Genomic DNA, 15,404 nt, shown 5'->3' with positions numbered 1-15,404 from the left:
GAGGCTGGTTAAGGTCAGCAGAGAGTTGACAGGGAGTTGTACGCTGAAAGCAGTGAGGTCCTGTGTCATTGTGGGCTGATGGGGAAAGAAGGCAGCCAACCTGTGACTCAGCCTGTTCACTCAGCCACTGTTTAAATAGATGCTCACACAGTTTTCAGGGAATTACCAGAGCAACCATGCAGCATCGGTCTGGTACTCTCCATCACACTCAGCTTATTCAGGGCTACAGGGGGCTGGAGCCTCTCCCAGCATGCACTGGCTGAAATCATAGGTCACTACACCGTTAAAGGGTGAACACATTTGGGACAGAGCAAACCAATTAGTGTGAGAACTAATTTCTACCAGAAAAAACAAATGAACTAAGCAAAGATGGAAAAACATTAGTTTTATTTATATGTGATAGTACAAAATGGCTTGGATTAAAAAAAAATTAGTTTCCTGGCTCAAATAGACTTTCATAACTACCGATTAGCTACTAGCTGATTTAATAGCACATGATTCAGGGAAGATGTCTCTTGTGTGACTCCATGAATCTAAACTTTTTTCATGTATATACTATACCATTATATACATAGCCAAACTCAGCTGAAGTTGAGTGAAGAAGCTGATGAACAGAGTTGATCAGGTTTAGTTTAGCTGACAACATATGTGACATACCTGAAGACAATATCCAGATTTTCACAAAAGTTAAATCCCTGTAAACTTATCTGGGAATTTCCAGCTCTGCAAAGGCTTTGAAAAATAAAACAACCTACAACAGCACTGATCAGCAGTGAATTATATTGTTAAACATTCTTTTGAAAAATGCAAAGTTTAACAAACACAATCCTTCTTTTGAAATTGATTGAATTCCTCATGATTTATGATATGAAAAGTTTCAACCATGTTAGTTATGAAGAGTGGGAAACTACTCTTTTGTGCCCAACACGGTGCACGTCTGTATGAATGTGTGCACAAACACAATTGTGTGAAATTATAGTTTATGCTTCTTCACATTGTGCTCTCTAGGGACTTTGTTATTCTGAAAGCTGTTAAACAGGTTTTTCTTTAGGCCGAAGTCTCTGGAACCATTCATGTCTCACCTGCAACACCCTCTGCCTCACCTCTTTCAAACTGGTCTGCTGCAAAAATTATTTGATTCAAGATTTGTCCAAAAATATTGATGTATGTCACTTTCTTTGCTATAATTTTCAATGAACTTATATTAACATCTTCTTGTGTGTCATGTTGTTGCCAGGCTCCACCTGTCGCTTCACCTGAGGCACATGTTCATCTCACAGAGCCCTGCACACCGAGAGATAGACTGCAGCTTTATTTGTGAATCATTTATTAAGCTTCATTTCATAACTGTTGCATAACCTCGATGTTCATAAGCAGAATGCTTCATGCATACACAGTGGAAACATTATCTGAAATAGATCCACCTAATGTTCACATTGAGGAATGTGAAACAGTAAAAATACAGATACTGTTGGTTTACTGTTGTTTGGAAACAATTCCGAGGATTTCATTATCTGATGAAACCATAAAGTTACATGGTGAGGATACAATAATAAAAACGTCCATGTATGTTTAGTTAATTATCTAATATGATCAACCATAGCATTTGCCGTCTCTGCCATGTTTGTTCAACACCTAGAGCCTCCCATGTCAAACACAGGCAGTGGGCTATCTGCTGATGTCAGACTGCTCTAGTGTGTGGTGTGTTGCGGAGCAACCGCCTGCTCTCTATCAGACCCAGTCAATCATCCTCAGCCCTCATGTGGTTGGAAAGTGGACACTTATCCAGGCAGAAGGCCTCTAATGGAGCATTAACACGTCCACTTTATTCCCCTGCTGGGCACCGAGCAGCCAATATCTCCAGACGCTGTTGCATTACATCACTGCGTCAGACTGAGCCTCGCTTCTTCTGCTGAGACATGGCAAACAACTCACAACAAGAGGACAGGAGGCCTGCTCTGGGAATAAGAATGAGCAGTGTGTGGGGGGGATGGAGATTATAAAGACAGAGCCAGGCTGTTATTCTACATAAAAAGCTTTATTCTCAAAATGAATAAAGTTGCAAAAAATGTAATATTTTTAAACTCATTGAAGAAGAACCACACCTCCTGAGGTTATGAGGTATAACTGTTTTACTTCACATTCCTGGTTCACATGGCACATTACACCTATTGGTTCCCTTTATCTGTGTAGGTGATTTGATGATTGAAACAAGAAGCTTCAGCCCCTGAGCTTCTGCATAACTCAGTTAGCCTCCCAAGTACCAGTGTACTGCAGCATCAGCAACTGCAGCACTCATTCAAGACTGCAGCTGCACATGTAGCTGTCATGAGGTACAGTAATTGTATCCAGGGCCACACCATCCAAAAGTCTTTGCTCATGGAGTGCACAGAAACAGCTCCTCTCCTCTATCACAGTGGCTGCTCTCCAGCCAGAGCAGCTGCTAGAGCAGAGGGAAAGTGGACACCGTTCTGACCGAGCCGACTCAAAACTTGCTGTAAACTCGTACGCAGTGACGAAGGATCACACAGGCGTCGTGCACCATCACATGTTTCCAACAGTCGGAGGAGGAAGGCTGCCCGGGTGAACAGGCCACACAGGGTGCTGTGAAACCAGTGGTCCATGAGGAGAGACAGCCAGGCCGGGGTCAATGTCTCCGCTGCAGAGAGAATAAACAATCACATTGTAACACAAGGAATATTCAACATTTACTTTTACATACTTCATTTATATGTTATGAACCTCTGTCAGATCTGTCTTTCCTGCCCTTTGTGTGCAAGTGTGTCTGTGAAAGGGTGTGTTAGTGCTTTAACCGGTGGGGCCATGTGATTGGTTGGTTTGCAGAGATTGCTGTCACTGGATTGGACCATTGCCCAACAGAGAACTTTTAAACTGCAGCTGACATGAACCTCTCTGTCCTCCTTCCCAGATCCCAGCAAAGGACCCAGCTTTCATTCAGGATTAAAAGTAAACCGTGAATAGAGATAAATGACCGTTGAAATGATTTACGCTTGTTAATGGTTAAAGACCTTAGGTTAGAAAGGTGAGGTTTGTTAATTAACTTTGATAGGAAAAGTTTGGAGAAAATGAATGGCTTATTGATTTGACCATTACTCAACTCTGCAATAAATAAAAACTGCTGCTTTGCATTTTCAACTAACTTGGACCCTGCTGCCTTTCTTGGGATTTGGAGGACTAGGGAGCCTAATAAATGTTATATCCAGGTTTCCCCTGGACCAGGAACATACAGTAACACGTGTTCCCACAGTCCCACTGACATGCTGGCTGGAGCTCTTCGCACACTGCAAGGCCGTCAGACACCTGTTCAACACTCTGCTCTGCCCAGGCACGCAGGCTCTGTGCCAAAGCAGAGGACTCAGAGTGTTTAACAGCCATCTGCAGCAGGTGAGGCAGCACATGTGCTGACATCACGGAGGGTTCAGCAAACACGTTGGCCTGATCCTGCTCATACAAACTGAAACACCTGAGTAAGAGAGGGTGAACAGTTAAAAAGCACCCAGTCAATATCGCTGTGTGTTATAGTGTATTGATGCAGCCAGGCGGCGACATACCCCTTCTCTGAGGCCTCTGTCAACACACGTCTGAGGTCAGACTGTGGCAGGTGACACAGCAGCACCTCCAGTGTGCCAGGAGCATCGGAGCAATCCTCCAGCAGCAGCTCCAGCAGGAGCTGGACGGCCTGGTTCACCTGCATAACGTAGACGCTCCGCTGGCTCTCTCCTCTTCTCACATGGTGCAGCATGGAGGTAAAACAAGCTGCTTTTAATCTCACCTGCTGGTCTTGGTCCTGCAGCAAGTAAAGGCCTGTGTTGATCAACCTAAACCACAAAGAGACAACACTTTGAATTTCTGTTCTACCAGAGTGTAGCACTTGATTATAATAATACATTTTATTTATATAGCGTTTTAATCAATGCTCAAAGACACTTTACATAGATTTTTTTATGGGACTTAAAATAGAAAATACACACTGTAATCACATATTAAACTAGATTGGCACCCGTTATGTTACTAAATTGTAATTCACTAGATCCACATTTTTATTTGGATATGCACCAAAGAATCAATGAAAATGTAGAAAATCGTCCTATCTCACAATGTCAACCACCTCGGTGGAGGTAAATATAAAAAACCCAATCATAATCAAACACCATTTGACCTTATTTTTACCTAATCATGAGATTACTGTGTTTTTTCAGGCTGTGGCTCATCAGTGAAACTCCAGCCACACACAGGGCTTCAGCACACGCCATCCTGAGCACCTCAGGGGCGTCTGGGCACCGGTGGCATTCCAAGATGCCACACCAGCGCTGGAGCATGGATATCTGAAGACTAAGGTGGACATGAGAAGGGAAAAGAAAGTTAGAGCTGCAAGTAGGAGTGTTCAAGTTGTGATAAAGTAAAGTAACAAAAGATGTGTGGTAACCTGGAGCCTGAGGGCTGGAGAAGCAGCAGACTAGCTGCACACAGAGCCTGGGACAGAAACTCTGGACCACCTCGCTGCTGCTCCAGGTCCCCGAGCAACAAATCCACACACTCGGACAGAACTGGCTCCTGCAGACAGGCCGACTGAGGAAGATGTTGAGGTAAAGAAGACTCTGCTCCAGCAGCCATCACTGCCACCAGGGCGGTGAGGTAGGTCCTGCGGTACTCCACATTGGGACTTAACAACGCCTCCCTCAGGTTTGACTGGGGATACAGAGCAATGACAAATGATGCACATGCTTTTACATATCAAAACATACAATCTGACTGGATATCAGTAACAACACGGGTACCACAATGGACTATTTCATTTAGTACTAAGATTTTGATGTTGATTACATATGTTCAATTATCTTATATTTCTTTTATTGTTGTCTTTTCTATTATTAATTACTTTGGTAAATGACTGAAAGGTGCTTTATAAATAAAGTTTAATTGAATGAGCTTTTCATTAGTTTAGTTATAATAATCCAATTGCCATGTTTGAAATGGATACCTGCCCAAGAATATTTTATATCATATGTTTGTATCAAAACAGTATAATGTCTCTTATCATGCAGTACTTAAAGATTACCGTGTACAATGTGGGTATTTTATCTCCAAAAGTACTAACAACAAAAATAAATTGAACTAGATAAGTAAAGACATGTGCTCTAGTCAAACTAAATGATTTAATAAAGGTAAACAAGTAACTAACCAGGCCACAAAATCAGCAGTCCCTATCTTATCAAAGTTGACTCTTATTTATGTAAGAGGGACACAGATCTCCAGTCAGATTTCAGCCTCCCACTGCATCAGATTTGATTATTTTTCTGCTTCCTCACATTGTGCTCTCTAGGGACTTTGTTATTCTGAAAGCTGTTTAAACAGGTTTTCTTTAGACCGAAGTCTCTGGAACCTTTCATGTCTCACCTGCAACACCCTCTGCATCACCTCTTTGAAACTGGTCTGCTGCGAACCCTGCCCATCTGCCACCCACGTAACCAGAGAGAGCTTCAGATCAGGGCTCGCTGCAGGAAAGCTGTCCCAGATTTGGCACGCCCACTTCAGATCCGCAAATAGAAAGTGGATGGCTCGCTGATGGAAGGACGACAGACCAACCTGTGGAGATGATGGAGATAAACATTATCTCAACTGTTGAGAAAGACTGTATTCCTGAACTCCTGTGGTGTATCAGTTACATATTTGATAGAAGCACTGTGGGTTCAAATCCCTTTGCTGACAGTATGGGGAGCATTACAGATAAGTCACAACAGCTACAGCAGCCACATCCATGGCACCAAAGGTGCAGTCACGTCCACAGCCACAGCTTAACCACCATAGCTGTAGCCATGCCAACAAACAGTGGGTTTAGACAGTCAGTGCTCAGCCTTCAGAAAGAACAATGGGCGGTAGATACATTATGTAAAGCATCACATCATCTCTCCTTTCTGTAGCATCAGCAGACTGATCTTCTATCCTGTTATGTTTATACTGCAGCTGCAAATGTTCCTATAGATTAGGACAAAAACATAATATTGTGATAGAATTCAAAGTTGATTGCAAATCCCAATCAGTTGTTCGAGCAGATCAGAGCTGTTTAAAGTGACACCTGTTTAAAATTTGAAGCAAAAGGCAGAGATATCATGTTCAAGAGGCCAAAAACATGTTTTCTGAGTCCACAGTGACCGTAGACCGCACAAATCTAATCTTATGTATATCTATACTATCAATAAAGGCTAAAACTCACTCCCAAAGTCTTTTATACATATATTAATCACAGATCTGTTATCATACAAGTCTGTAAACAAACCTGAAGGCCAGTTTGGGGTTTTTGGAGGTTGTGCATGAGAATGTCACTGATCTTTGACAGGAAGGCCTCACAGCAGAATCTTCTGAGCGAGTCTGCCACTCCGAGGTAGACCGCTCTCACTAGGGGGCAGCGTTGAGCTTCGGTCACCAGCCACAGCGACTCATCCACTTTACTCAGCACCTCGGACAGAGCGGGAGGAGGAGCACTGAGAACAGAGACACAGCAGGACATCAAAGCCTGAGCGTGGGTGATGGATGAATGAATGAATGGGATTTTAAAAGTCTCAGAGAGTGATGAGTGAATGAATGAGCAGCTCCTTAACGTCTCACCTGTCTGCAGGGATCAGAGCTCTCTCGAGAACGGTTTTGATCTGCAGCAGCTGTCCGTGGAGCCGGTTGTGACAGCAGCGCTCCTGAGGCCCGGGCAGTTGAGCCGCAAGTGTGACGAGGATGTTCATGTACTCCGAGGGGGGAGTCATGGCAACCAAAGCCTTAGAAGCCATGACTCTCACACTGTATATTGGGCTGGCAGCCAGCTGGAGCAGAGGAGGTAGGAAGTCTGACAAAGTTCTGAAAAGACAGAGGAGCACAGATTTCTTCAACTAATCATCTTCAGTCACCACATGAAGACAAAACACATGTTAATGTTAATTCTAATGAACTGAGAGCTGGTTTCTTTGCTCAGTTCCTCCTTCACTGGTAAAGTTATTGAGAACACTGGTCTCACATATAATGGGGGGGGAAAAACACACAGAAGGGAAACCATGACTTTAAAGTACAGCAGTTGACCTGATCACACTTTAGTGATAAATAAACAGTTATCACCCTGTTGAATCTTGGACTCCAGGCTGGAGTTGAGCTAGCAGCGTGAGCACAGGGTAGAGCGAGGGTTGGAGGTGTAGCTTGGCTTCATTGGGCTGAGTCTGCAAGTCTTGTGCTGCCCCACTCAGCTCGTCAAGGAGGAAGGGCTGGAGAGCGGGGTAGTGGAGGAAGAAGGAGGCGGGGGACATGCAGTGCTGGGTAGGGCCGCTTTCTTCACTGCTTGGCCTCTGGCCGAGCATTCGCGAGCACAGAGTACCTGGAAACAGGATTTTAAATTACTTAAGTGTTAGGAATGTTAATTGGCACCGGACAATACAGCTCAATAGATTTAAAAAAAGACAGAAGCTATTTAAAAAATCAGCAAATGGTTTAAAGTAACACTATGCAACAGCGCCCTCTGCAGCCACAAATGGCTATTTTGAGGTTCAAATTTGCATAGTGTTTTTCAAAAATGAGTAAAAATAAACTGAACGTGTGAATAAATTACAATTCATTATCTGGTTTTATATCAATCAGATAAAACATGGAATTATAATCAGTTAATTAAGATTTGTAAATAAATGCCATTTGAGTGATTTAAAAACTAAACAAATCAAACCCAAAATATACTAGACAGATTGATCAATGAGCCCTAATCCTCCTGCAATCCTTCAAATTGCAAATGCAAACTCAAAGTAAAGCTCTTTAATATTTGTTCCTTACTGTAAAGTTGCAGCGCAGCATTCCTCATGGCCCAGCACGCAGAGCTGAGCAGCGTGAGTGACAGGATGGCTACAGGTGGAGCAAACTGAAGCACAGCTACTCCCAGACCTGAGCCACGCACCAGTGCCTGCAGCGTGTGAACCGCACACACCTGTAAGAGAAAGAGGAAGATAATGTGACCGTGTCTGGTTATGAAGACCAATTCCCTCAATCTTACTTTTCACTGTGTCTCAAAACCTGTGGCAGGTCCAGAGTTTGGTCCCAGTTTTGCGGCAGAGGCATTTTGGCCGTCTCCAGTAAGATCTGCATGCTGTGGGCTAACAGTGGCCTTGCTTTACTGGCCTCCTCTGCAGATACAACACACAGGATGAGCATAGGCAACCCTGCAGCCCGACGAGTCACTGACGTAGAGCGAGGACACTGCACAACCTGCAATCCCTGTCAAGACAGAACCCAGAAAAAAATCCAGCATCTCCATTTATCAATGAAACGAGTCATACGAGTGTGTATCTGAACTCACTTGTCTCAACATGTGTGCTGGAATATCTCTGAGCTCTGGGTCACTGCTGCTCAACAGAGAGGCACAGAACTTAGTGAAGCCCACACAGCATCCCTCTACTGCCCCCTGGTGACACAAAGTGTGTGTTTAAACAAAAAAAAAGGAACATAACAATTGAGGATATTGAAACTCAACACCTCTAAGTAAGTAGATTCAGAAAACTTACCCAGTGACGGCATTTGAGAAGAATATTCTTGAAAACTTTCGATGCTCTGATTAGATCTTCTTTCTCTAGAAGGTGTTTGCTGGGTTTGAACTCCGTGAGAAGTTTCTCCACCAGAAAACCTAAAAAGATTCCTATTTCCTGATGATAAAAAAATGTCATTAAATTATATTTAGACAAAAAGTCAACACCATTTTACCTGATCTGTTAATTTGACTAGTTTCAAACTTGACATGTGTATTGTTAAGGGTCCATGGAAGTGCACTGTAAAATGTGGTGCAATTTGGACACGCAATACGTTCAATATTGATAAAAGTTGAATACACAGGCGACCAGTGCTCTGTAACAGTGGTGCTGGGACTCATCAACTAAAGCGATGTTGTTGTTCATATCAACAGTGCTTTCACAACAGGTTGAACAGCTCTTTGTGCAGCAGCGGTGACAGTAGAGGTGGCAGCAGCAGTTTCAGGATTCTTTGGACTGAATCCTCCACTTTGTCTTTACTTTCTGTGGCTCAATCACTGCATGTAACCTTTACAGTTGCAGGAAGAAACCGGGCAGGTTTAGCTCGGGCACTGCACTAGTCTTCCAAAATGGTAAGATATCAAATGATGCATCTGGTTCTGTTTTACCTTGAGTGAGACCCAGCAGCAGGTGAGAACGAGGCTGTGCTCTACAGACAGCAGGACACACTCTTCGTCATCCACTTGGCCTCCTTCAGATGTTTGGGCTATTAGCGAGCTGATGGCGTTTCCCATTTCACATAAGGAAGGTGGGGCATCTGAGACAAATGGGATTGACGTTAGCGTCAAATATGATGCACTTCATCCAGAAATGACTGTTGTTTCTCCAGGTTGCTCCATTACCGTTTTCAGTGGTACAAGCCTCCTGGTCTCCGTACAGAACGCCCAGCAGCAGCAGGGTGATGTTCTCCAGCAGAACCAGCAGCTCAGCATACAGACTGCGGTCGAGTGTGTCATGGACGCTGCTGCCTGCCTCAACCAAACACCTCTGTAAGGCACTAACAACACCTGTGGAAAGTAATCCAGGAGAAATGGACATCAAGTTACATCCCATGTATAAACGTCAGTGTTGTATATCTTTTGTCTCACCATGTATGGGCTTGGTTCTGGCAGCAAGAATCATATCAGCCTTAGCTGTCAGATAGTGCTCCTCCAGCTCCTTCACCAGGAACCTCATCATGCAGGAGGAGTCACTTCCACTGCTGACACCAACGTCGCCGTTCAGTCTGCCATCTTCAGGCTGGTGCTGTGATCTGCAGGCAGGCAGAACAACTCATCACTGCTGTCTGAAAGCAGACATCATTACGCAAGTGAGGTGGGGAAGCAGGGCTTACTTCAGAAGAAGGAGCTTCATCGTCAGCGCTCCCATCTGAGACTCATGCACCCGAGGACTGCGCAGGAGCTGTTTGGTTCGAATGAGCAGCACTGTGGCGATATCGTCTGGAAAACGGGGCGGGAAAAATCTCAACAGTAACCCAGCTGAGAGCTCCCGGATCTGGAAGAGACCACAAACCAATCATCTGTGTTCCTTGATTTTTGATTTTAGCAATCTAAACGAAATATCAGGCGAGTTAAAGGTGCTCTACCTCATTGGTAGAATCTTCTAAACAGCTGATAAGCACCAGCTGCTTGGTCCTGCTGAAGAAATCCCACTGTCCTCTTTGTCTGGCATTTTCAATAAGAGACCCAATGTTTGCTGTAATGAGTTTGTGAAGTGGTACATTTAGATATATGACAGAAGGTTGGCATGGAAACCACATGTTAGTGTTTAATATTTCCTCCAGTGACTGGTTTGCTAAACCGACCTGGAGGTTGTCCCTTCTTTTTGTCTGGGCTCCAGGTGTCTGTGCAGGTTTCCAGCACCACGGACAGCAACAGCAGCACAGTCTTCTTCCTCTGATAACTGTGTCCTGGGGCCAGATAACTGTACGGAAGGTGACCCAGCCATTCCACAAACCCTGCATGATGCACAAAAAAGATTTTGATGAACAGAAGTTAGATAAAAAAAAGAACAGGAAAACTAGAACATCACAAAAAAAGCAACAAAGGCAAATCATCTAAGCATAGATGCCAAGCGGCCTAATCTGATATTAAAGTCCTGTTCCCATTGACATATTGAATTAATCATCATAATAAGTATTATCCTACAAAATGGTGGGTAGTCTCTGTGGGTATTTTGATTAAAATATTCATCTTTAATTCAGCATTCAACAGTTTGAGGGAACAACTAAGGAATCAGAAAATACAAACTTGAAACACTCAAGTTTTCAAGAGTTTACAGTAAATCAGTATTTCATTAAGTATGAAAAACATCAGCTATCAATGATCTCACCTATTCCCTGCTCCAGCATATCCTCTGAGTGGTTGGCATCTTCTTTTTTCTTGGTCTTTTGTCCTTTAACACATGCTAGGCAACTGTCTCTGATACGAACCACAAACCTCTTGACTCCAGCCTGAAAATGCTGTCGAAACGGCGAGGAATCCAAGTTCAGGTTCTGAGGAATGAACATCCTCATAAGCGCCATCTCCTCTGTGGTTGGAGTCTCTTTGGTCTTTGGGCTGCAGCACAGGAGGTTCAGAGCAGCGAGACGGACTTTGTCTTCTGTAGATCCTAGAGCCAGCCGGAGGGTTTCCAGGGTTGAGCCTCCCTGCAGAGAGCAGGGAGAACCTCCAGTCGAGGCTCGGTAGGAGCTCATGACGCAGGCCCAGGCGTGGAGGTGGCCGGGGGCATACGGGTCCAGATCAGCCAGCAGATGATCCACAGCAGAGGGGAAGACTTGAAAGGTGCACGGGAGTAAATGCGTCGAGCTGTGGTTCTGCAGAAGCGGCACATCAGAGGTCAGCGCCTCGTGAAGGATGGGCCGCCAACGCCTCGCCCACCGATCTGCCAGATAAAGCTCGGAGCGCGATTCAGAGCCGGCACATAGCTCCCGTCTCTGCTGCTGGATCAGACACTTGTAAAGCTCTGATGCACATGGTGAGAGGTGATTGGCTGACAGGCACTTCAGGAGATGATTTGGTATTGCAGCATATTGATCCAGCACCTGATTAATTAAAGAAATAGGCAAAGTCATGATGATCCTCTCACGACATTATAACTTCATCAACGCTGGAATACCACTCGACCCTCACCGTGTCAGTACCCAGATGTGGCAGCAGGGCACAGAGGCGATGATATTTGGCTTTTGTTTCCCAAGGCAGCTCAATTATTCGCTGAAGTAAAGTAGAATAAAGAATCTTCTTTGTGTCACAGAAGTGTTCACAGTCCTCATTGTAGATGTCCAGCAGCAGACAGAAGGCCTCGCGGACAAATTCAGACACGCCTTCCACCTGCCGACAAAAGTGACATATTTTATACATTTTCGAATTAATTAAGCAGCTATTATGAGGTCCAATATGTGGCATTACCAATATCTGGATCCTTCGATGATCCTTTCAGAGTATGGCTGTTAATGTGGGCGGTACTGAATATGTCTTAATGATAGAAAAGAGCAATCTACACACAAGGAATGCATATTATACTTCTTTTGAGAGTAAAATTTAAACTAGTTTATCTGACATTGCATTGTGATTATTTAGTCATGGTATGTGTTCAGATCCTAGACTGTATATAAAGATGGAGGACACTTCTCCACTTCCTCCTTCTATCCGTCGGAGCCACAGTAACAAAGTCTCGTGGGATAAAAGCGTTCCACTAATCGTGAGTCTCAGCTGTCAACCATGATGTTTCACTCTGTTTTAATATGATCAAATAACTAATTAAAACTAAACTACTAAATTTGAAAACTTGGATAAATACGAACTACCTTAAATGACAGAAACCATCTTTGGATACTTGGGGGCGGCGGCAACAACTTTGGCTTCACTTTTAGCGACCTGTCATGTCGTCCATCTTTATATACAGTCTATGGTTCCAATAAGAACGATGTCAAGCAGCAATTTTCAACACACCGTATAGAATACCCTGCAGTATTCGGTTGTCCACTCAGTTTACAAAGTCAAATAATGTCCTTGTACATACATATACTCTTAAGTTTTTTGGATTGCAATAGTATAATGCTGTTTCTTGACTCACTGGGCTTTCTGCATTGGTCCAGAGGGTGTGAACGAGCTGTTGCTGCAGGCTGCTGTTGTCCGACAGAAGGGAGACACCCGTCATCCTCCAGATCTCAGCCAGACATTCTTTAACCCTCTTCAGCCACAGTGCCAACACTGCAACAACATGTCAGATATGCAGGATGAGATCAGCAGTTAGGCACCTGAATATGAGACCTTGACATTACACACCTTCGAAGGCAAACTGGTGACAATCCAGCTTCTCCTCACACAGAGTGTAGACCAGAGGAAACAAACCATTCAGCAGTAAACACATCTGGGGAAAAAAGGAAGTGATGGGCTTAATGGAAGAAATGCTAAAGTGAAACGTGTTATTGATGTGAGCTTCAGGTAGATTTACTTTGGTGGCATCCAGGTGTGAACTGAGCAAGATGTGAGGTCGACAGCAGGTCAGGAGGCCCCTGCTCAAAGCCAGCCTCGCCACTGCCTCATTTCCTGTCAGGGTGCACTGTATCTGGAGAGTGCCAACAGTCAGCAGCCAGGGCTCTGAGAGGCAACAGGAATTACAGCTGTCAGGAAACTATTCACACTCATGAGTTTTATAGCTCATAGCTTTTTGGAGTATTAGATACAACAGAGAAAGAAATGGGATAAAAAAGACTAAATCTATTTACATTTTGCCATATGGAGATTTGACGAGCCCAAATTATTAGTCCAGCAGTGGTGGTGGTCACCTACCTGAGGCAGAGACCTGCAGCAGACTCCAGGCAGCAGCTCCTCCAGCTCTGCTTTCTGGTGCTGTGTTGATCAGCATGGCCACAGCAGTGCCGGCCAAAAGACAAATGTCCCTGTTACAGCACTGCAAGACACCACACTGGCTGATGAGATGAAAACAAAGGCAATAACTCAACTGATATGTGTCATTCGAGCTTGTCAGTTAATAAGAAACCTGTCCAAGTATAATGTCCACGAGCGCCTGCAGGATCGTCTGCACCGCTGCGCTGCTGTGCGTCTTCTCCCACACTAGAGGGGCCACCTCACTGGACAGCAGCTGGAATATCTGCAGGCACAACTGCAGAGATCACAGGTCTCAGGTAAGTAACAGAAATCACACAGAAATACCTTAATGAACGTGAGGGAGGAAGGAAAATGCTCTGCATGTACCTTCACAGCAGTGTAACACAGTGGCCCATCTCTGAGGGACTCTTGTTGCAATAAAACAGGAAATAACTCAGACACTTTGTTCAGCAAGGACTGATACGACTCTCGCCAAACCTCACGACCAACACTGCTGTCCTCCAGGAACATGCAGGCTGAAAAACAGATTGATAAAAAACGTATAATGAAATGAGTCCCGTACTGTAATAACGCATCATGTTTTACCAGCACTTACCTCTCTGTAATTCTTCAATGGACAATATCTGAAACAAAGACGAGTTCAAAGTTATCTGCAGTGTCTTTTTGCAAATATGATATCATAAAAATGATACTATATGATTATGATTACAGTGATCTACACAGATGTTTGATAAAAGATGGACGAACTTCTAACTGGTGTTATTATACAATTATTTACTCGATAAGCCTCACTTGTGCATTAATATTTATGTTTCCGTCTGTTTGTTTGTTAGCAAGATAACGCAGAACATACTCAACCAGTCTCCACAACTTTTGTGAAGGAGTAGGGTTTGACCCAAAGAAGAACCCATTCAATTTCGCTGTGGATTTTTCAATTTCTTTAACATTGTGACATATTTACAAGTGTCCAATTTGGTGCAGATAAAAACCAAATAAAAATCCAAATGATTTTATAAGGAACTGCTGGGCCTTGGTCGAGGTATGTGCTACACTTCAAACAGTCAAACCAAAAAACTTGAAGTACAATCAAGTACAAATGTATAATATAAAGTATTTCAATATACAGAGCTCATTCTAGGGTAAAGAAAACAACAATTCGAACAATTTAGATGAAACACACTAGTGAAAACATCACTAGGATCATTCTATATTAAATTTCTGCAAATAAATCCCTTTAACCTAAATCTTACACACTTAACTTTTAAGGTTTCTTTTATACAATGAAAAGGTATCAAAATGTATACGTCTCTGTACCTGGTCAGTGTGAACCATGGAGAGCAAACAGTGGCGTGTTTCTCTGAACACCAGTTGGTGGTCCACATTGGCCAGATGTTGCAGCATCTGCAAAGCAGACATGCGGGTTTAGTGCCCTCCCCACCTCATAATGACACTTGCCCAGTGAAGAAGCCAAGAGTGGGACTGACCTGGTCCACTTTGCGACAGGCTGAGGAGATGTTGGCCGTCTGCAGCTGCATGGAGAGGAGCAGTTTGACAAGGAGCAGGAGGTGCCGCTCCTCTAAACCCCCGAGCTGAACCTCCGGGGCTCTGAGCAGCTGAGCAGCCTCCTCCAAACAGCGCTCCTTGCATCTCTTCACATCGCTCCTGTTCATGAAGGCACCGTTATCCATCACCACACACACTGAGCAGAGAGAGAGTCGCTGTAAGTTGTCACACACCCTGATGTCTATTCACCAACCTGGAGGATTGAGACAGTTTGTCCGTGAAGAGCCTGAGTGTGTGACGGACATGTTCGGGAGTTCGATCCCCACTGATCACACACTCCTGCAGACTTTGCATCAGTTCTTCACACGACAACATTGTTGAATACAACTTCAGACGCTGTCAGACACGTTCATGCTGCTGCTGGTCACGTGACCACATGACTCTTACTCGGTGGTCACTGCGGAATCATAGCGACACGCTG

General features: G+C 44.1%; 1 protein-coding gene across 1 annotated transcript; it reads right to left on the bottom strand.

The window, feature by feature from the left end:
- Nucleotides 1–370: 370 nt before the first annotated feature.
- Nucleotides 371–15,346, bottom strand: si:ch211-225b11.4 (tRNA (32-2'-O)-methyltransferase regulator THADA). Its single transcript, XM_062381981.1, has 31 exons — nt 15,177–15,346; nt 14,905–15,082; nt 14,735–14,821; nt 14,016–14,043; nt 13,787–13,935; nt 13,572–13,694; nt 13,361–13,481; nt 13,023–13,168; nt 12,854–12,938; nt 12,642–12,778; nt 11,699–11,896; nt 10,899–11,610; nt 10,372–10,524; nt 10,153–10,262; nt 9,901–10,061; nt 9,656–9,819; nt 9,410–9,574; nt 9,176–9,324; nt 8,547–8,684; nt 8,342–8,446; nt 8,059–8,259; nt 7,822–7,972; nt 7,123–7,375; nt 6,628–6,867; nt 6,299–6,503; nt 5,419–5,607; nt 4,448–4,710; nt 4,192–4,353; nt 3,573–3,839; nt 3,285–3,484; nt 371–2,662 (listed from the first exon to the last, which is right to left on the bottom strand). Exons 1-31 carry the CDS (start codon nt 15,296–15,298, stop codon nt 2,412–2,414), a joined length of 5,613 nt encoding a protein of 1,870 aa, XP_062237965.1. The 5' UTR covers nt 15,299–15,346; the 3' UTR covers nt 371–2,411.
- Nucleotides 15,347–15,404: the final 58 nt, after the last annotated feature.

Source organism: Platichthys flesus, chromosome 3 (genome assembly GCF_949316205.1).
Source record: "Platichthys flesus chromosome 3, fPlaFle2.1, whole genome shotgun sequence".
Classification (NCBI taxonomy): Eukaryota; Metazoa; Chordata; class Actinopteri; order Pleuronectiformes; family Pleuronectidae; genus Platichthys; species Platichthys flesus.
Note: the sequence above shows the minus strand (reverse complement) of the source record. Positions and strands in the feature narration are given on the sequence as shown.

Bases quoted from the DNA above. Each gene is read 5' to 3' on its own strand.
- si:ch211-225b11.4 (XM_062381981.1), bottom strand. From the start codon at position 15,298: ATGTTGTCGTGTGAAGAACTGATGCAAAGTCTGCAGGAGTGTGTGATC. The intron at 15,083-15,176 runs GTTGGTGAATAG...CTTCATGAACAG, and splicing joins AAACTGTCTCAATCCTCCAG to GAGCGATGTGAAGAGATGCA. The intron at 8,447-8,546 runs GTAAGTTTTCTG...TTGTGTCACCAG, and splicing joins TTCTCAAATGCCGTCACTGG to GGGGCAGTAGAGGGATGCTG.